Source organism: Uranotaenia lowii, chromosome 2 (genome assembly GCF_029784155.1).
Source record: "Uranotaenia lowii strain MFRU-FL chromosome 2, ASM2978415v1, whole genome shotgun sequence".
NCBI lineage: Eukaryota > Metazoa > Arthropoda > Insecta > Diptera > Culicidae > Uranotaenia > Uranotaenia lowii.
Genome location: NC_073692.1, coordinates 419,712,406 through 419,735,074, shown reverse-complemented (window position 1 = coordinate 419,735,074; position 22,669 = coordinate 419,712,406). Strand labels below are relative to the sequence as shown.

The 22,669-nt window shown below is 35.7% G+C and overlaps 1 protein-coding gene across 1 annotated transcript; it reads right to left on the bottom strand.

Annotated features, from left to right (window-relative positions):
• Positions 1 to 1,089: 1,089 nt before the first annotated feature.
• LOC129743456 (uncharacterized) lies at positions 1,090 to 20,665 on the bottom strand. The gene is made up of 2 exons (XM_055735492.1): positions 20,308 to 20,665; positions 1,090 to 1,208 (listed from the first exon to the last, which is right to left on the bottom strand). Exons 1-2 carry the CDS (start codon positions 20,663 to 20,665, stop codon positions 1,090 to 1,092), a joined length of 477 nt encoding a protein of 158 aa, XP_055591467.1.
• Positions 20,666 to 22,669: the final 2,004 nt, after the last annotated feature.

Sequence of the window (22,669 nt, the reverse complement as noted above, 5' to 3'; positions counted from 1 at the left end):
AATATAATGTTGGGCGAAGTTACTATCGCTTTCGTACCATGCAGTGTGGGCATGACGTACTCATCAACGACTTCTAGTCTCTAGTATTTCGGGGTTGTACCCCTTGGTGCAAACCATTTTTAAGTTTAATAATTCGGAGCTACGGCTCCGAAATTTTTGGAATGGTTCGGTTGCAAACTGAACCATTAATAGGAAAAATTTAAAGATTGCCCGGGAAAATTATAGTTGTCGTCTTCCTCTCACATGGTGTCTGTCACGATGACATTGAACCTGAGTGAAGCCTGTCTGTTCTCCCTTCCACACATCGACAGATCCATACTTTTAGATAGCAAGCGCGTATCTATGACGCCACGTATAATTTGACGTCATAGACACGATAATCTTGATTTTAGTGATTGCTGGTTGTGGCTAGCAATCCAAATTGACACGTTTTTTGGAGCGATGATTTTTGATATTTACTATGAAAATTTAATTTTCAAACTATTTTGTTTTTTTTTCTTTCTTTTATAGGTTGAAGAAGAAAAAAAATCAAATTTTTCAAGATAAAAATCATTTTTATTGTACTGCTCAGTTTCACAAAAACGTCGAGAACAAAGTTTACAAAAATTCACACAAATACACACAAATACACAGACATCATCAGAACTCATCGAGCTGATTCGATAGGTACCTATAAAGGTATATCTAAGACCCATAATTAATGATCTCCCAAATCGACCGATAACTATACCTTTCTGAAAGAAAGGCAAAAATGTGTGAGTATCAAAACTGATTAATTACTGATGGTCTTTCGATTAAATAAATTGAGTTGATGCAAAAATGTGTAGTCACTCAATGAATTCATTACGTTTGCCTTGTAAAGCTCAGCCTTTGAGCCGAACAAGCGATAGCAAAAAAAAAGTACAAAAGCAAACACCGTCCAAATCTCCTCTTAAAATCCTGGACATTTTCATTCCGCTGCTTGGCTGTCAGCCAAGAAGCATTACCCAGAAATGGGTAAGCAACATTGCTTAACAACAGCTTTGATGGCATTTCCTCTCGATAAACGTAATATTAGAGGTAACAAAAAAAAAATGCCGGAAGATTTTCTCATTCAGCTTTCCTGTCGCTGTCAGTCAGAAGGGATATCCTGTTGTTGTTACTGCTGTTGGTGTTGATATTATTGCTGATACTGGAAGAAAGTGCGGGCGTTTTACCGAGAAGAGCCTCTGAAATGAATCACATCGCTTATGATGTATCGTTTATTTGGCAGCAGATCCTTACGATATTTTTTCCGACTTTTCTCGCACCGAGCATTCTGTCCGGAAATTCGACGACATCGCATTAGCTTCTTCTTCTGCAACTCGCCAAGCCAACAAAGACACGAAAAAAAGCAGAATCAAATAAAAGAATACCGAAAGTGATTGATGGTGATAAGACTACCGATGATAAAATTCTGTGGGAATGAGCCCACAGAAGGAAAAAAAACACTGTGTTGTTTTGATGGTTTGGCTTCGATTTTTTCCTCAACAAACATGATAGCATTGTTCTCGCAGAAAAGTTATACGCCAAAATCCATTCGAAAAATGGCAATCTTAAAACATTTTGAATTGGCCTTAAAAGCTGACAGCACTGTGAAGGGGACATTATCAAAGTGTGATTGTTTCCATTACCACTTGATTGATGGTTTTAACGGAATTTCTTTCTTTCTTCTGATTTTCGATTATTCAAATGTAAGGGAATCCAATGTATTATCAACGTGTTGCAGATAAGTACTTCATGCATCCTTCAACAGCTTATCAAAAGTCAAATTGAGTGGCGTGAATAGGATGTTTTTGATTGAATGGCTTGATCATATTCCACAGAAAGATTATAATGCTTTTTTAAATTTATTTATGAATAAAGTCTGCTTCATTTAATATTGGAACACAAACAATTGGGTGTAGTTCAGTCATTTATTAACGAATTCATAATTTGTTTTTCATACAAATGTAGCATTTTCTTTACTCTTTCATAAAAAAAAATTAAAAAAAATTATTCATTGCTGTTTCGAAGAAATTCTCGTACTTTTCCCGTAATACGGCACATTAGGCGGCGCACACCCTTTTCGTCCACCGTTTTGCCGATTTGATTCCACCAGTTCTTCATTTGAGTCATGTTCCTAACAAGTTCTCCCTTTGCCTTAAGCCTCCGCTTTGTGATTGCCCAGTATTTCTCTATCGGCCGGAACTGGGGGCAGTTTGGGGGGTTGAGGTCCTTCGGTATTACGCTGACCCCGTTCGTTGCGTACCATTCCATAACCGTTTTGCTGTAATGGCAGCTTGCGAGGTCCGGCCAAAACATTACTGGACGGTCGTGGGCACGAATAAACGGCAGAATCCGTTTCTGTAGGCACTCTTTTTTGTAGACTTCTGATGTCATTGTCTTGTCAGTGAGAAAGACTTTTGTTTTCTGTCCACAACTGCATATCCCCTGCCAAATCATGTACTTGCGGGCGAATTTATCCGCAAACACGAACTTAAATTTTGCAGGTACATCCCCCCGAGCCATCAGCACTTGGTCGTACAGCTTTCGAGCACGGATTCTGGCCACATTGTTCTGCTTCAGCGTCCGATTTGGCTGTTTGCTGGCTCGGAATGACCTTATTCCTTCCCGGAGACGAATTCGTCGCACCGTACTGTGAGCGGCCTGGAACTTATTGGCCAAATCGCGGTCTGAAAGATTGGGATTCCTCTTGACGGCCTTGATGACTTTCCCACGCAGTTTCCGGTCGACAGTTCCACTCCGACGCTTCGAATGCGGCTTCCGAGCCGTCGTCAATGTTTCCTTGTACTGCTTGATAACACGCCATACGGTATTTCTGGGCATTTTAAGCTGTTTAGCTAGCTTCGATGCCGACAACAATGGATTTTCAAGAAAACTGTGCACAATTTGATCTCTCCGTTCGGCTTCCATGGCGGTTGTTTACAAAATGCTATCGTTTGGTGTTATGACATAAATACATGGTGAAAGGTAATGAATTTCCCGACACGTGGGTGAAAAAAGTTTCCAAATCCGTCCACTAGAAGCGCCACAATGAGCAAAAGAATTTGTTCCAATATTAAATGAAGCAGACTTTAGACAATCGACCAAACATAACATCAAACAAAAAAAATACGAAAGCGATTTGTTATTTTCAATTTTCTTCTGTTTTCTATATTACTCATCAAACATTTTTGTGTTTGTGTTTAAACATTCGATCGCTGTTCGAATTGAGTGAAACCGAAATGAACTCTTTAAATCTTTGGAGCATTAAATAATTTGAAATCAATGAATTTTTGCCAGCATAAATGATGACATTTTAAATGTATAAAATATTTCTATACAAAAACATGATTCCAGGAACTTGAAAGGGATCAGTTTAAATCATTATCTAAATCATCAATTGCAAGCAAAAATTTACATTTTTAATGTGTAGAATTATGTCACCCAAAATTTTGTTAAATAATTGGATGTTTCTCTCCCAAATGTCGTATCAGAAGGACTAAATAATCCGTGGTTCAATCCTTCGATCTTAAAGTTATAAAAATTACATTTTAATCATGATATAGAATCCCATTTTGTATGCTTCCAAAAACCTTTTGTGACTACTTTTATCAAACATGCATTAACAAATTCCTTTTTATGACGCATTAAGAAAAAATTACCAAGATATTTGTATTTTCTTTATAATTTTCCAATAAAGTAAATAAATCCGGGCAAAATCCGGGCTTCTCCAATGAAATCCTGGCACCTGGGTACCCAAGTAACACAGATTATGCCAACTAGCATTAGGAAGTTTTATTATGGTTTAATTATGGAATTTTTTTGTGCAGCTCGTTTTATGACGGTTTTATTATGGCCATGCAGAATGCTTATATTTTTTTTTCGACCATATGTTTTCAGATGGTTTTGAAAACGCTAATAAAACTTTTGTTAAACATACTTTTTTTATTGTTTCGATTATAGTCGTTTTACCATCTTTATGGCATTCGCGACTATATCAACGTTACAGTTGGCGGATCGTTATTGAAAAACTTATCCGGTACAACTGTGTTCGATGTTTACTCTTGGGCTCGAACTCGCGGACATCGGCTCAGAAGACAACAGACTTGCCAACTGAGCTGTATCACAAGCCCTGTTAAACATACTGTTTTAGTTATTTTGAAAGAGTTATGAATGCTCTTTTTAAACTATAATAAAACACAAACTTAGAAGTTTGCTCCAAGCTTTCTTTTGCATGTTCTATAATAGCACTCAGTGCCTGATTATTAAACCGCCATAAAACTTAGTGACAGTTCTCGATCAAGATGTCAGAACAGGACACGCTCAGATTAGATAGCACATATTTGAATTGGAACCCCCATTTTTACACATTTTTGGTAAGTTAGGCGTGTTGGTTTTGAGTTAAAATTAAAAAAATACATCTTTGAAAACTTGAAATCACCGAAAGTGGTATGAATATCTTTACAATATGAGTATTGAGTGAAAGGGCCCAAATAGTAGGAAAAAAAATGTTGCTTGACGCCATCATTAATGCAAGATGGCGGCTTCCGCTTTTATTTTCAAAGCTGTAAATTACTGAAAATATCGTGAAACCTTCACAATATGGTTATTAGGTGGAAGTAATAAACGAGTAGAAGTCATATTTCGTTGCCCGTCGCCATCTTAAATCCAAGATGATGGCTACCACTCAACTTGAAAATACTGTAAATGACTGAAAATCGCAGAAAACCTATATTATAGGGGTATAAGTTGAAAGAAATCAACCGGTAGAAGTTGAATTTCGCTATCTGACGCCATCTTGAAATCCAAGATGGCGGCTTCCGCTAAACTTTAAAATGTAGTGAATGACTTAAAATGACATGAAACCCAAATTGGTAGTGGGTGAAAGGGCTTAACGAGTAGAAGTCGAATATTGCTATCTTACGCCATCTTGAAATCCAAGATGGCAGCTTTCTATAAACTTTAAAAATGCTCTAAATCATTGAATATCGCATGAAACCTCCAAAATATGGGTATTTGTCAATTGGGATAAGCTAAAAAAAGTATATTTTTGCATTCTGACGCTATTTTGAAATCCAGGATGGTGGGCTCAGCTGAACTTAAAAAATATTGTTAATTAATGAAAATAGCATGAAACTCCCAAATATATTGTATTGGGTGCTAAGGCTAAATAATAGAAGTCAAATATCTCTTTTCGCGTTTCTCTGAAAATCTGTAAGTGACTGAAAATCCCACAAAAACCACCACAATACAGACCCGTTCGTTTTTGGCAACATTGAATTTGGCACATGTGCCTAAATCAGACGGTTAACAGAAACAACATAACCTATAGTTTTCGCTAGAATAAGACCAATACAATTTAGACATAATAGCATGATAGGAATAATAGAATTACATAAATGGCAAAAAAAAATCAAAAACTATAAACAAAACAAGAAAAATTCTAAATGCATTAGACACATAATGAAAAAATAATAAAAGTGATTTAAAATGATCTAGATTGTCTTAAAATAGTAGTTTTAATGTAGTATTACATGAAAAAAAGTTGTGTTCAAGCGATTTTCATTGATTAACAGCATTTGAAATTCAGTGGAAGCTGCCATCTTGGATTCCAAGATGGCGTCGGAAAGAAAAATATCGACATCTTCTAGCTTAGCCTTTTCATTCAAAACCCGTATAGTGGTGGTTTAATGCGACTTTTTGTCAGTAGTCAGTCAGTTAAGCAGTAAAAGTTGAGTGGATGCCGCCATCTTGGTTTTCAAGATGGCGCCTGATAGCGAAATTCAACTTCTACTCGTTTAGCCCTTTCACCCGATACCCATTTTGTTGGGGATTCATGCGATTTCAAGTCATTTACACCATTTTAAAGTTCAGCGGAAGCCGCCATCTTGGATTTCAAGATGGCGTCAGACAACGAAATTCGACTTCAACTTATGATTTATTCCGTTTTTTAGCTATTAATTTTACCAGACCATATCTGAATAATGCAATCATCATTCATCAACCATTATGGTTGCTGGAAAAAAAAAAAAGAACTCCGAGAACTCACAGAATCGAAAAAAAAACAAAAATTTCTAACATGTTTAATAATAGCTTTTTAAAAGCTTTGGTGACCAACATTGATGACCAAAAATGATATGTCTTGATGACGTTTCTAGGGTAGGGCCAAATAGCCTGATTTTGGCTTTATTAGAGTCCAGGTGATGTTATAGAATCCGCTTTAGCTTTTTATGAAGATTGATGCGATAGTCCAAACGAAATTTTGCTGACCATAATAAAGCTAAAATTGTTACTTGGGTTGGACCGATGTTTTCCCTAATTGTATATTAAATATCCGGGTAAACTCGGATAAAACTGGGCAAATCGGCAAACTTACCATTGGTGCTGTTATCAAAAGATTCAAATCAAAATCAAACAATCTTATCATTCTATTCGAGATTGGAGAATCAATCCAAAAAAATCGATATTCAGAGTTGGAATGATCGATCTCCTTGACCGAAATGGATTCGCCTTTAAAAGAACTGGAACGATCGAAGATCAATTCGTTGGATTCGATTTTCAGGAAAAACTACTTGTGTGAATCTTCCGTTTTCTGAAGAAAATAATTGACAACAGATAATGTAAGTATGAAAAAAAGGAAACTCTCTAAAAATGATTTACATTCAAGAATAAAAAAATGAAATAATGGGTTATCCGAACAAGGGAATCGATTATCTTTTCAAGACACTGGTTAACCTGAGCTACCGATTTTAATTTTAATAGCATGTGAGAATTCTTTAGTTTATGTTTTAAATTTCATAGGCAATATCTTCTCTTTGATGGATTTTTAAGACTACCTTAAAAAGAGATGAACCAGCTGAAAGCTGAAATTCTCTATAATAAAGACATTAAAAAAAGACTACCTTAACACACTTAGACTGCGAAGAAGTCTTAACCCGAAAAAAATTCAAATTTTGCATTCTCTGTCTCAGAAACGTCTGGACCCATTATTAATAGCTTTGTGTTATCGAAGTTACACGGAGCTACACAATTATGAAAATTAATTTTTTCTTTTTGGAATGGTTATGTTTTTTCTCAGTGAAGTGTACTTGCGTCAAGCAAATAATGCAACGTCACAATGCGCCACTTTTTCACTATTCTAATTATTTTTTTACAAAATCGAACTTTACAGCTCTTCTGTTCAATCAAACTGTATGAAAATTTCAGAGAAGCATCAATTCATCCCAATCAACAAATCGCTGTTGTTGGTTTTTAAAATTTTGATTTCAGTTTATTTTAGAGCGGTTTAGTTTCGTGACGGCACAACGCGCCATTTTCCGAAACACGGTTTTGCATACGTTGTGATGTCAAGAGATTTTTATCTCAGCAACACGAAACAAACCAAAGTATTATCTTGATATAAATGCTTAATTTACTGAACATACTTAGAAACTCAACACATGATGTGGTTTGATGATGAAATAGATCCTTTTAATCCCAAAAAAAAATTCATTGAATCCAAAAATTTTAAGGCAAACAGCTAAGGTTCATTAATTTTATTTGCAATTTATTTAAGCGATCAAGTGATTTTTTTTAAACCAATGCACAATGGGGAAAAAAGTGTACAAACCGCGAAGAAATTCAATATCTTCCGTCCTACATGACCAAAATCTATGAAATTATACTTTCCTTTTGTGAAAATTTCCGGAAAATCGATTGGACATAGTTTCAAACGCCGCACAAGCTTGCGAACGGAGATATAGTGCCTTTTTAACCCCTAATTCCCCTATATTTTGTAAACTTTCCAGAAAAACACTGTATCGAACCCAAGAATTTTGAACGAAAATAGACCCACAGATAAACAGACATGACACTCTGGACAAATTTTCATCGATTCTTCGCAAAGCTTTGAAAGAGCCAGGCAATGTCGCAATGCATGAAATATGAAAGAAATCAAGGTAGCCACTTTTATGATATATCATCTCCATGGTGTTAACTTCGATCAAAATATTATAATAAACAAACACCCGTAGACTGCGGTAACGTTCGTTTGAAGAGGAAGTTTCGCGAACGCGTTAGCGTTCGGTTCCGGCTCCGGTAGGACTTCCTGTTCATTGGCGCTGTCATCAAGTGTACAAAGTTGAAGACAAAATCGAAACCTTTTGAAAATATTTGGGTTCAGGAAACGGAATTTGTTGATACAGCGACTACCGCTTCCTGGAGATAAGGTTGCAGCACGCAATTGTTTTGAACGTCAGTTTAAATGTATTTTGTTTTGAAAATAAATAAATGATATATCGTCGAACTATTTTGATTTGTCTCGATTTGACTTTAACCTCAATGTATAATCACAAATAATGTAATCTAGTCGTGTCCGTTTCATACGTTTATTTTAATAACCACATTGGTAAGTTATTCTTTTTCGTACATGATTTTCTTATGAAAAATGTATTGATGATTTGAAAATTGGATATCTTGTCAAATCACGGATTTAAAAAAAAACATCATTTTTTATGACCAAATATGAAAAACATGAAACTCACATTATTATTACAAAAGTTGTAGTAAAAATAACAAGAATCACGTAATTTATTTCAGATTTGTTATCGAAGATTCTTCACACAATTTCACGTAACGTAAATCCTCAACGGCCTCTCTCCTGAAAAGCCGGTCACTTTATTCAGATATTTTCTTCTTCGAAAGGTTTCTCGTGACCACTCCGACATGCACTTCGACATTCGAACAGCCTATGTTGTAATTTCCTGGATAAGGCAGCTCCTTCAAACACTACTTACAAGATCTCTCAAATCCAGATTGTTCCATATTTATAATTCCTAAAATGAAAATTCATAGCTTAAAGATTATTGGTCCCGTTGCTGTTAAATATTAATCAAGTCTCTGGAAATAACATACGGACCTGAACCAATGTTTGAAATAAGACTGATACGCTCTCGATACGCGGAATCTTCAGTACTTTTCATTCAACTGTTGGCTCTTTTCACCAGCCCGATTGTCTCATTCTCCGAAACAGAATAGATGGTCATCGTCTGATGTAGCGTTTCTGGATATTACAAAAATAACAATCTTACGGAACTTTTTCATTTGTTGCTGCCTGATAACTTATTTTGTTTATTATTGAATTGAAACGAAATTGAAGACCATAGAAACGGAAAGCTACTATGATCGAGAATCTTTAAATCGATTGCAGTGCCTCTGTTGGCGACATTGCCTAGCTCCCTGAGAGCTAAAAACGCTTTGCGAAAAATGAAAACCGAGTGTCCCGTCTGTTTATCTGTGATAGACCTATCGTGTGGATTTTTTTGCTGAGGAATCGAATGAAGGCTATTTTGGCTACCGTACGCTTCAGAAAATTGAGTTATGGCTGTTTTTACCCTCAATTCCCCTATATTTTTCAATTATTTCTGAAAAAAGCTTGTTCGGACTTGAAAATTTTGAACCAAATGGGTTGAATCTTGTGTGGTTTTTTCCGAGCAATCGAATGAAGGCTGTTTGAGCCATCGCACGCTTCGAAAAATGGTGTTATGGCTGTTTTTACCCTCATTTCTCCTACATTTTTCAATAATTTCATAGAAAAGCTTCTTCGGACTTGAAAATTTTGAACCAAATGGGTTGTATCTTATGTGATTTTTTCCGAGGAATCCAACGAAGCCTATTTGAGCCACCGCACGGATTGGAAACAGAAGTTATGGCTGTTTTACCCTCAATTGCCCTACATTTTTCAAATAGCTCAGAAAAAGCATGTTGGGACTTGATAATTTTGAACCAAATGGGTTGTATTTTGTTGATTTTTTTCCGAGGAATCTAATGAAGGCTGTTTGAGCCACCGCACGCTGTGGAAAATGGAGTTATGGCTGTTTTTACCCTCAATTCCCCAACATTTTTCAATAATTCAGAAAAAAAACTTGTTCGGACTTGAAATTTTGAACCAAATGGGTTGTATCCTATGTAACTTTTTCCAAGGAATCCAACGAAGCCTATTTGAGCCACCACACGGATTGGAAACAGAAGTTATGGCTGTTTCACCTTCAATTTCCTAATATTTTTCAAATTGTTAAGAAAAAGCATGTTCAGACTTGAAAATTTTGAAACAAATAAAACGTATCATGTGTGATTTTTTTCGAGGAATGCAACGAAGCCTATTTGACACACCGCACGCATCGGAAACAGGAGTTATGGCTGTTTTACCCTCAATTCCCTTTGATTTTTCAAAAAGTTCAGAAAAACCGTGATCTGACTTGAACATTTTTAACCAAAAGAGACAATTTATGCAATTTTTTTGAGGAATTAAATGAAGGCTGTTTGAACCACCGCACGCTTCGAAATATGGAATTATTGCTGTTTTAACACTCAATTCCTCTACATTTTTTCTGAAATCATTGAAGAATGTAGGGGAATTGAGGGTAAAAACAGCCATAACTCCATATTTCAAAGCGTGCGGTGGTTCAAAAAGTCTTCATTGGATTCCTCGGAAAAAATTGCATAAGACAAGACTCTTTTGGTTCATAATTTTCAAGTCCAATCATGGTTTTTCTGAACTTTTTGAAAAATGAAAGGGAATTGAGGGTAAAACAGCCATAATTCCTGTTTACGATGCGTGCGGTGTGTCAAATAGACTTCGTTGCATTTCTAGAAAAAAATCACACATGATACGTTTCATTTGGTTCAAAATTTTCAAGTCTGAACATGCTTTTTCTTAACAATTTGAAAAATGTAGGGAAATTGAGGGTAAAACAGCCATAACTTCTGTTTCCAATCCGTGCGGTGGCTCAAATAGGCCTCGTTGGATTCCTTGGAAAAAGTTACATAGGATACAACCCATTTGGTTCAAAATTTTCAAGTCCGAAGAAGCTTTTTTCAGATATAATTAAAAAAATATAGGGGAATTGAGGGTGAAAACAGCCTTCATTGGATTCCTTGGAAAAAATCACACAAGATACGTTCCGAAAGTTTCAAAATTTTCAAGTTCGAACATGCATTTTCTTAACAATTAGAAAAACTGAGGAGAATTGAAGGTAAAACAGCCATAACTTCATTTTTCAAAGCGTGCGGGGGCTCAAACAGCCTTCATTCGATTGCTCGAAAAAAACACACAAGATTCAACCCATTTGGTTACAGCCATAACTCAATTTTCTGAAGCGTGCGGTGGCCCAAACAACATTCATTCGATTCCTCAGAAAAAATCCACACGATAGGTTTGTTTCTGTTCAAAATTCTCTGTTTCAAAACAGTGTTTTTTCTGGAATGTTTACAAAATATAGGGGAATTAGGGGTTAAAAAGGCACTATATCTCCGTTCGCAAGCTTGTGCGGCGTTTGAAACTATGTCCAATCGATTTTCCGGAAATTTTCACAAAAGGAAAGTATAATTTCATAGATTTGGGTCAAAGATACAGCCGTCTTTTAAAAATCTTATAAGTTGCGAGGTATAATTGATTCTAGATCAAGCACAAAGTCCGATGGTAAATTTGTGGGATCGGACCACGGAATGAGATGGCACAATGAGCCTGTAATTTGTGCGAAACAACGAAAAAAATTTTTTGGAAGGAACATGGAAACCCAGTTTTGCACCAACTTTTAAATGTCTCTATCGGCCGATTTGTTTTAGTTAAAGTTTTTCACGAGGCTTTATTCATGACAAATATTTCATCCCAAGGTCCCAAGGTCGATAAGGGTTATGGTAAAAAATAGATATTTAGTTTCAAAATTCAAAAAGCACATGAATGATCGTTAGTCGATGCTTACCGTTTTTAAAGCTGGTTTTATTATTACTTTAATCGAAATATGTTTTTCAGTAGAAATAATGTCTTAATAAAAGCTTTCAAAACACTCAAATAAAAAAAAACGGTTGATGAAGACCACAGCTGTTGGTGAAAAACTGTTTTTTTTTGTTCATCCCGAACAAAACTACATCAATTTATAAAACCTATAACCCTTTCCGAAGTATAATCTGGCCTTAATTTTGCATGGGACCTTGTGCTGGTACATATATGAATATGTCAATTTTGTAATTCAGTTTAAATTCTCTTTCGTCGAATTTTATATGAATACTAGATCCGGTGTGCTTTGCTACACCTTTAAAAAATAAATGAAATAATTCAAATTTAGATTGTTTTGTGAGCATTATTTCAATCAAATTACAATGTAAATCAAAAGCAACCGCTATAGAATAAGAAATACAGCTAGAGTTTCGAATTACAATACAAAGAAGAACTCAACTAATTTTCTAAAACTTGAAATCATTATTTGTTTTCAAGATTTGAAATTATGAGTCTGTTTTTATAAGCTTCATAAAGTCTTTAATTAAATTATTTATAAAAACTTTCTACCCTCTCGTCCTTCCACAGCACGACAGCCAGACAGACAGACAGAAAATCATTCTTGGGTAACGGACACGTATTTATGGAGCTGAAAAATCATTCAAATTTTATATATACCAAGTTTTTAAGAAGAATCAGTTTTTTCTTTATTTCGATTGTCCCACGGATTTTGCGGAAATCATTAGCGTCTAGAAAAGCTAATGCCACTGGATTCTAATAGTGCCCACCGAATCAGAATGACTATTTGCAGTTATGTACTTTTCAAGCGACAACGACATCACAAAATTAAAGCATTATGAGTGGAACCTAGGAATGACCTATGATTTTCGTTTTTTAGTAGGAGTAGAGGGGATTATTGCAAAAACAGCAACATCTTAAAACACAATTTTTGCATGCTTGTAAAACTATGATAAAAAATCTTATGTTGGATTGAATTCGATTTGCTCTAGTATGTGTTGGAATTTTTAGTTTCTTGATTGACTTCCTTGGTAAGAAATTTAAAATCGAGAAAAGTTTTGTTTTGCAAAATGCAAGTCAAGCTTATTAACCTAACCCAAGAGCATGTTTTATAATAGATGTTTATTTTCTTCAACCACGTTTATGCGAAAAAATAAGCTTCATAGTTTCGTCAAAAATTTTAAAATAAAATTCGTTTATTGCAGCGCATTGTTATGTTTTATTTGTATTGAAGAAATTCTATAATATTGTTGAAGTAAAGTCTTAAATGTTTTTGAAAAAAGTAAATCGGAAGTTTTCCTAAGGAATTTTATAAACTGGAACAAAAACCATCAGCTGGCTCGTCTCCATAAAAGAAACAGGAACGATGCTGATTTTTCAGTACAAAATATTCAATTTTCCCAAACAAACCTAAAAGTTCAAATTTACTCATGTAAACGTTACTTAAAAATTCTGTAAAAAATCATGGATGAGTTTTGGACCAAGGCGAAGCTTTTTAGACCCCAGGGTTTGGGAAATTCGAAAATGACCCCAAATCGACTCAGTCTATTGTGATAACAAAGCTTCTAAACACATTATAAGGACCGCGAAGAAATCTTAAGCAGGAAACACCAAAATTCGACATTCTATATCTCGAAATTCACTGGACCAAATTCTACAAATTTAGTTTATTTTAAGTGACCAAAAGTTTTGTGTACAATTTTGTAGAACAAAGTTTGATAATTTAAGTTATAACGTTTGAGTTATGCCTATAAATGTAGCACACTAGCGGCAAGCTAAAAATCGAGAAACCTCGTATTTAGTCCGCAATGTGTTAAGATCTATTGGTTTGAAAAGTTTTCATAACGCTGGTTGGTAATCAAAACTATGTTTATTTGTGTTTGCTTGAAAATCTGTTCATAAAAATTATTTATAAAATTTTAATACGATTCAACCGTATCCTTCATATTTTCTGTAAGGAAGTACATACTACTTAATACTATTTATCACAAGCGCACACTTATGGTTCATTAGTTCTCAACATACAACTTCAAGATATGATCTATAAACGCCTACAACTGTTATAATCTCTAATCTACCATATTATTCGATGACCAAGATTCGATCTCAAAACAGTTTGCATAGAAGATCAGTATACTATCCGCCACGCTTAGGCTGGCTAAATGGGTACATCAGTTGAAAAAAAAATTAAAAAAACGATATTTTAAGATATATTTTGTAAATACTTTTTTCTGTTTGTACGAATTTTTCAAAAATCGGTATGAAATCGGTAATTTTCTCAAAAATCGGTATGAATACCTAAAAATCGGTATATGTGGCATCGCTGCTCATGAATGCGGCAGCATCGCTCGCATGCGCAGCAGGGAACTAGAATCGGGTTGAACTCCGACAGATCCCGGCAACGATGCAGGATTTGTCTATGTATCGTGTGACCAATATCTTTTAACTAAGTGCTGGTGAATCTTGTTTTTAAGGTTTTTTTCACTCAGATTTAAGCTTTTTTGCCTTGAGAGCATAGGAGATGAAAGCTCAAATCAGTAAAAAAAGCATAAATCTGAGAGATGTGCTCCACACGGATTGTATATCGTTGACGGGATCTGTACTCCGACAACGACGACACACTCAACAGTGGCTGCGTGGCCAGTGCATGTGACTTCTAGTTCTCCAAGAGATGCTTGCAATGAATCACTTTTTTTAGCCTATAGCCTTTAGCCTATAGATCATTAAGAAATAGGACACTTTATTTCGCTGATAACCTAGTTCCTTATCGGAAATGAAAAAAATTGTGACTGTACTGTGTATCCTTTAGAAAATACTTTCTGACCTATTTTTTCCAGATTAATAAGTTATTCAATAGATATTAAAAAAAATATTTGTGCACAGTTCCTTTCAAAATTCATTATTATCAAATCGAAAGCTGACCGTTGTTTATACCAAAAAATTACTATGGGTACCAATAATTTATGGAAAAATGTCAAGAATGGTCACAAAATTCAAATCAAGCGATGGAGTGAAGCACATTATAGGCAACTAGGGGAGATGAGGGCATAACGAGCACCCGAGGCATAATGAGAAGTCCATTTTTCTACATAAGTACGTATTTTCTTAAAAAAAATTTCATGAGGACTTGTTTCGTACTACCTATAGTATTAATTTTTCACCAAAAAAGAAATATCCTTTGCATATTTACAGAAATATTAAATAATAACCAGCTAGGTTCTCAAGTGACGAAAATATTATAATTTTTGAGCACCACCAAATAAGCTTTTATGACCTTTAAATCATCTTGATCTGAAATGTACGCACTGCAACATGATCTACACATTGTTTCTAAATTTTCAGCTTCATAAAATTTTTGATTTTTCACTTTAATCAATTGTAAAACGCGTTTTAACTTTAATTTGTTCACTAGAGGCGAACAGAGCACTTTCAATGAAGGCATATTGAGCATTTTCTGCCGGAGAATCTAGCAGCGAATTCAACTCGATGAAGTCAACTGAATAATAGAGCTACAGCTTAACTTGTATCGTCTGACGATTTGGCCTATTGGTTAGATGTCGGAGAGGTAATCAGTAGACTCGGGGGGGGTTTCTCATTATGCCTCTACAGTGACTGGTTTTCAGCTTTCGGCAAAATTTTTTAAAATGCATCTTTAAACGTTTTTATCTACTTTTTCAAGTTTCATCCAATAAGGCAATAGACTATTTGAGTGTCGGAACACGAAACAATGATGTAATTCACATATTACAGCTGTTCTCTATGGTTAAATAAGCATTTTCCTTAAGGTGCCCATTATGCCCTCATCTCCCCTACGGTTAATTTTCATCAGGGAAGTCAAGGCTTCGAGTGATTCATTTCAAAGCGAAAAACTAAGTGTAGAGCGCTGAAATGCTCAGCAAATTTGTCTCTTAGATTCTAGAAATGTCGGTCAATTGAACTGAGCCTCAAACAACAAATGTTTAAACTTGCTAGGTTCAGAGCTCGTGAGCTGTGTAGTTAGGTCCGAGGCAATGCGACCAAGGGATTGAAGTCAAGAGAGAATTCTTTGCATTTGGAGTGGTAATGATCAAAATTCCACAACTGTTTCACAAATTTGCATCAATTTGCAACAATAACCTATTACATTTTTACTCTCTCTGAGCCCTGCGGTTTCTCTCATTTGAACTCAAACCTTCTATTTTCTCTAACAAATTGCCACTAATTCAATCATTGGCTGCACAATTTGTGTGATCATTGACGAATTTTCTCCCTTCATTTCAGTTCCTCGAATGCGACAGATGAATCCTCATGGATAACTAAACTCAGAATAAAGAATCAATTTCAAATAAATTCCTGCTGTTGAACGTTTCTAGCGTATTTGAGATGAATTTGCTGATTATTTTGCCAAATTTAAAAAATACTCTGCTCCTGCGAAGAAAAAACTATTTTGATGACAAAATCTTTGATTTTTGCTGTATTTATAATCCTATAGAGAATACTATAATTTGAATGCTTTGCAGTGTGCGATCACAAATAATCGGTTTTACTGTTAAACGAATTCCATGATGATTCTTCAATGTTTTCATTCGCATAGGTTGGGCCAGTTTTGAAATTATTTAGGTTCCAAATAATCATTATTCTATTAGGTTTTCTTTTTAATTTATTTTTAAATAAATGAAAGTTTTAAAGTGTTGAAATACTGGGCTAACCCTTTCTGGTAATTTTTATTAATATTAGGGTTTAACTTACAAACAAGAAGCTTTACCGTGATTAGGTTCATCAACCAAAGGATTTTATCCTATTCACCCCAAGCAACTGTCTAATGCTGCCTAAGCTGCCTGCCGGAAAGTTTTGCCAATCTGAACACGATTATCGCACCAGCCCTGCTAAAAATGAGGGTCATCAGCTGCAAAGTTGTATCATTTGCTATGCTAGCTTCAGGAATAAAAAAAAATCTGTACCCGGAAGCAAAAGGCTTAAATCGTTGTTGGAAAGAGTTTTTTTTCGAAATCAAGCTAAACAGTTCCCGTTAATTTGGTCGAACATAACTTTTTTTCGTTTCTCGTGCAAACACCTCTTTAAACATTTGCTTGGAGAAAAAAAAAAATTAAACAAAGTCTTTGCTAAAGTTTTGCAAAGTTTTTTTTTCAAATCCTTCCCCGAGCAAAGCTGTCATAAATTCGCTAATTTACTGACAGGCAAATAGAGCAAGTCGTAAATCTCTCTCGGCAACTGACAACAAGCCAAGTTCACGGCTTCAAGCATTTTATTCATTCTAAACTAGGAAGAAAGCAAGCAAGTTGAGCGAGAAAAAAACTCGCAACCCGAACGATAGACCCGCGGTGGAGCAACTTTTTCGTCCAACATCTTGGAAGAAGGCGCTTGTCTAATGAACTGCGAAAACGTGATTTCAACTTTTTGGTTTCGGTGTGTTTTTTTTTGTTTTTCACAGTTTTTCTTTTCATTTTGAAAATAAAAGGATAGATGCTGAGGATGCAACCTCGACCTTGCTTGATGTGACTTTAAAACTTTTGTAGATTTACTGCAATTTTTTCCCTATTTCAAAGGAAGTTTTTTTTTTGAATTAGTGTAAAAAATTTCAAAAGACACTTGTTGTGCACATTTGTAGATTAGAAACACGTGTATTGGATTGGCTTTATAAATGAAAAGCTTAAAATTTAAATCATGAACGGTTTGTAAACATTTAACAAAAATTACATACATAAGTACACTTTAAAAACTTCAAACTAATATCTTGATAGACAATCTTCGGAATATCTGAACTACCTTATTTACTTTGTATTCGCTTCTTCTGCGTAATAAGCTTTATCACATTCATAAGGACGTTAAAAGGTAGATGTTCTTTTCTAAATGCTTGCCTGCCTTTTTTTTTTCGAGAACTTGGTTACACGGTGGTCTGCTTCAGGCTAAAAACTTTTGCTTTTGCAACCAGTTACAAGTTCCATCCATTTGGGGCAGCGCAGGGCAGAATGAAACAAATTTTATCAACTTTTTTTTTCCTTCAACTTTCTTCCTGTGGCACACACAGAAAAGAAAAACTTTCCGGAGATAGAAACGAAAAAAAAAACAAAAATTCACCGAATGGAATAGAACAAAACCGGGCCAGTTTTCCGTGTTGGAGCAAAAACTTTGCAAGTGTCTTTCCATCTTTGATTTGTCTATCTATTGCTATTCACCGCAGCGTTTTCATGGTCTTTTCCTGGTTTTCTCTCATCAGCTGGGTTTGCTCATTGGTTTCGGTGGCCTTTTCGGGAAAACTTGTTGGTCCAAAGCTGTCTATCCGTGTGCGTGTGTTCTATTCCGTTTTGGGAGCTTCTTGGGGCTAAAATGAATTCTTTCTTTCCGGTCACCACTTTCGTTGTTGGTTTTGTTGTTTTCCCACTACAGAATATCACTCACTTAGTACTGTGGTGGCTTTCACTCTGCGGGAAACAAAAAGCTTCAGGAGTGCCTCTCAAAAAAGTTGCCCGAGTTTTCGGACCTAATCGTGATAAAGATAAAGTTTTCTTCCCAGCAGGGGTCGGATACTTTGGTTGCTCCTTTCGTGAACCGATGCTGGTATCCTGTTAAGATTTTATCCAATTATGGTAGGAACATGTGTTTGAGTTCGATTCGCCGATTGATGAAATAATTACTGCCATTAGGGAATTTGAATGGGTTGAGTGAGAGTAAGGTGATCATTTCAAGCGTTAAAAGTAATCCTCAAGCCTGTCTTCTAGAGAAATCACAAGCAGATACACAGTGAGTGAAATGAAAATAGGACTACTATGTGTTTGGCTTGTTCAAAAACAAATATTTAAAAATCATCTCTTGTTTCTCAACCGATTGTTATAAAATTAATAGTTTTTGAGTCTTCTTAATGCAACTCCAATGTCTAAGAAACAATATTCAGATACAACATTCCGTTATCCGTTGTTCTTATTTAATTTTTGGCATTTCGGCGAGTTGTGAAAATTCAAGGTAGAATATTTAGAAAGAACATGAAAGTATTATAGGTGGAAAGATCAAAGCTAGGGCGCTTTGGGTAGAAGAAATTGAATAGTTGGTGAAAATGTGAGCAGGGCGAATTTTCACAACTCGCCGAAATGCCAAAAATTAAATAAGAATATATCCCAGCGGCGATTAAAATAAGATAACGTTATCCGTTGTTCGAAATCTAAGAAAAAAATCCGAAAAACATACTTCGGAAAAAGGCTGTAGATAAGTAAGGACTGTTCAAAATTTTTTTCATTCAGTGTTCAAGTAAGCTGAATTTAGAAGCTATACGTTGCGCACAAGGATTTTTTTTTTTTTTTTTTTAAAGATTTTTCAATGCAAACTTGAATTGCGGTGCTAGAAAATCTGAGAAATCGTAAATTGATAAACACTTCCAATAACAGCTACCTTTAAAAATTTGAAAAAAATCTGTGTTTCGTATCTTGGAAATCTAAAGATGCGAAAATGTTCCAAGTAACGTCAAAATGCCAATGCTCTTTTCAAAACTTATTTTGTTTGCCACATTGCAATTGATTGGAATGATCGGTTTTCACACAACAATTTTACAATTTTTCACGAATAATCAAAATATTAAAAAAAAATTTTTTGGACACTTTTTGAAAGTTTTTTTAGCATTCCATAGCTAATCTACAGTCTTTATTCAATGCATGATTTTCAGATATTTTTTTCTAAGACAGTAAACAACGGAAAACTGATGTGTTGCAGGTGAATAATGTCTGGAAAACATATTTGAGTAACATCATGAGGTAATTTGGTAATTAATTTGTTTATTCAATCAACAGACCAAGTATTGGTACAAATGACGGCTAAAAGTTGAAGTTACACAAAATTTACATCTTACTAGCGATTTCTCGATATTCTCATAACTTTTCTTCGGAAAACATCCCTCGAAACGTCAAAGTCGAAGAGCTCGGAAAAGTAGTTGAATGTTATTCCACACTAAGAGAAACAGCTTCCAGTAGCGTAGGACAATCGAATCGCGATGTCAGTAGATTGGCTACAGGCAATACAGGCTCTTCAGGCAATACACGTCCTTGAATTCCTTGGCCACTCGAAATAATAAATCCAAGGCTTCTGGAAGTTTTTTGAGTTTGGAATTCCAGCTTACGGTCGAGTATTACGCCCAAATCATTGATGTGGTCCACCCGCGTAATGGATTCATCTTCTAAGGAGTACTCCGCGCAGAAAGGCTGCCGTCTTCGTGAGAAACTGATGACTGCACTGACTTTACTGCGATTCAGAGGCAGGCAGGCACTGGTTTTGCAGAAAATCAATGTCGTCCTGGCCGTTTATGGTAAAGAACAGTTTCAGATCATCAGTATAACAAAGTATCGGGCCGTCAAGGAGTGAGTGCACATCGTTAAAATAGATTAAGAAGATAATCGGTCCAAGGTGACTACCTTGGGGCACACCGAACAAGGCAGAGAACTGGCTGGAGAGAGTGTCTCTAGTTCGAACTGTCAATTTACGTCCAGTTAAGTAACTGCGGAACCAGCCAAGTATAGGTCCGCAGAATTCTAAGCGTCCAAGCTTACCGATATCGTGGTTCACTATATCAAACGCTGCTGACAAATCAATATAAATGGCGTCAGTTTGAGACTTAGCAGCAAAACTTTCGCGTACATAGGTGAAGGTCAACAGGTTAGTTATTGTGGAGTGTTTGGGTATAAATCCGTGCTTATCGATTGAAAATTTTTGCTTGCAGTAGGAGAAAATCGGATCCATGACGATCAATTCGAATAGTTTGGAAATTGCACATAAAGCAACTCCACAAACTCCTCTATAGTTGTTGATATCTTTCCAATCCCCCTTTCTATGAACCGGATACAGGTAGGTGGTTCTGTCAGGAGAAGCTTTAAAGATGAGTCTCACAGCAGTCAGTAAAACAGGCATTATTCGTTTGAAAAAGGTAGATTGTATACCGTCCGGGTCAGTATAGAGTGAGTTTTTGAGCTTTGCCGCTGCTTTAGGTATGACCACTAGACTGAGTCGATTTGGGGTCATTTTCGAATTTCTCAAACCCTGGGCTCTCAAAAGCTTCGTTTTGGTCCAAAACTCATCCATGATTTTTTGCAGAATTTTTAAGTAATGTTTACATGAGTAAATTTGGACTTTTAGGTTTGTATGGGAAAATTGAATATTTTGTACTGAAAAATCAACATCATTTTTGTTTCTTCTGTGGAACCCAACCTGCTGATGGTTTTTGTGCCAATTTATAAATTTCTTACAGGAAATTTTCCGCTGAACAACTTTGTCGAAGACCGTAAATTCGTATCTTATTAGACAAAAAAGTTATTAGCTGTTTAACAGGGGTATGTCTTTTGGCATTGATAAACAATAAATTCAATTGACACCACTGCTTGTGCCCCGCGAAGTATTGCATGAAAAGAAGTCGCAAGGCACACAACAGTGGTGTCTATTGAATTTATTGTTTATCAATGCCAAAAGACATACCTCTGTTGAGCAGCTAATAACTTTTTTGTCTAATAAGATACGAATTTACGGTCTTCGACAAAGTTGTTCAGCGAAAAATTTTCTGTAAGAAATTTATAAATTGGCACAAAAATCACCAGCTGGCTCGGTTGCACAGAAGAAACAAAAATGATGTTGATATTTCAGTACAAAATATTCAATTTTCCCATACAAACCTAAAAGTCCAAATTTACTCATGTAAACGTTACTTAAAAATTCTGCAAAAAATCATGGATGAGTTTTGGACCAAAACGAAGCTTTTGAGACCCCAGGGTTTGAGAAATTCGAAAATGACCCAAAATCGACTCAGTCTAATGACCACATCTTCTCCTACAATCGTGCTCATTCAGAAAACGAGTGGCGAAACATTTCTAATAGCACTCTTCACATGTTCTGGGGAAGTTTAAGCAGTAGCAAAGGTACTCGAGAATTTTTGAGAAAAGAGAGCACTGATTTCGCAACCAGAGTTCGCAATATTCAGAAACATTTGAGTCGGAATACTATGTTCATACCGCTGACTTTTGACATGCTTTTAGAACGATTTTCGGTTGGACTTGAGGTTACGTTGTACTCGGAAAAGATATTATATATGGTAACAACGCTTACTGGCTGTATTATAAGAGGATTTCAGTCTTCGATATACATCCTTAGTTTGGGAGGATTTGAGCTTATGGTGATTTCTAAGGGCACATCTCTTCGCCGTCTTCAGTCGACACAGTTCTTTCGTAAACCAAGGAGTCTGCAAATTCTCGGAAGTTGTACGTTATGGCACATGGTGATCGATAACGTAATTTAATATATGCGAAAAAGATTCGACCGTAGCATTGAGATTTAATAGATTGAATGCAGATTCCCAGTCCATGGTGACCAGGATATGGAAGATAACATCGAAATCCGCTTTCTTGAAGTCGTTGATTTTTCGACAGAAGCATGCAATCCAGTGACCTTGAGTGAGATCAGTAAAGCTGGATGATGCTGAGCTACCTTAAAGAACGGAGCAGGAGCCGAATCAATGGTTGGAACAGAGACCCTACGCTAGCAAAGCAGAGATCCAACATATCTAACCGTTTTCGTTAGTAACTCTGTTAAATTTCACGCAAGGTTGCCGTTCTCAGACTCAGAGTATGATTTTTGAAGGCGCTGAGAATGTAGAGCAGTGGTTTTCAAACTTTTTTCACTCACCGCCCCCTTTTGCAAAATTTTCGAGCTCAACGCCCCCTTAAGCAAATTTTCAGAAAATCTATTGAAAAAATGAAAATTTGGATAGTTCAAAAGCTATTAGCCTTTGACTTGATGTTGTTGTAAGGCTTAACTAAAAATTCATTTAAATTTATTTAAGTCCTTCAGAGCCAAAAGGGTATCATAAGAGTGAAAATGGTCGATTTTGATTTAATAATGTCAATCGATTCTTATATTTCGAACTAT

What these genes read in the sequence shown, in the direction of transcription:
- LOC129743456 (XM_055735492.1), bottom strand. Translation starts at nt 20,665, where the DNA reads ATGCCTGTTTTACTGACTGCTGTGAGACTCATCTTTAAAGCTTCTCCT. An exon ending in TATAGTGAACCACGATATCG is followed by an intron (nt 1,209 to 20,307) that starts GTAAGCTTGGAC and finishes GATTCATTTCAG; the next exon opens with AGGCTCTTCTCGGTAAAACG.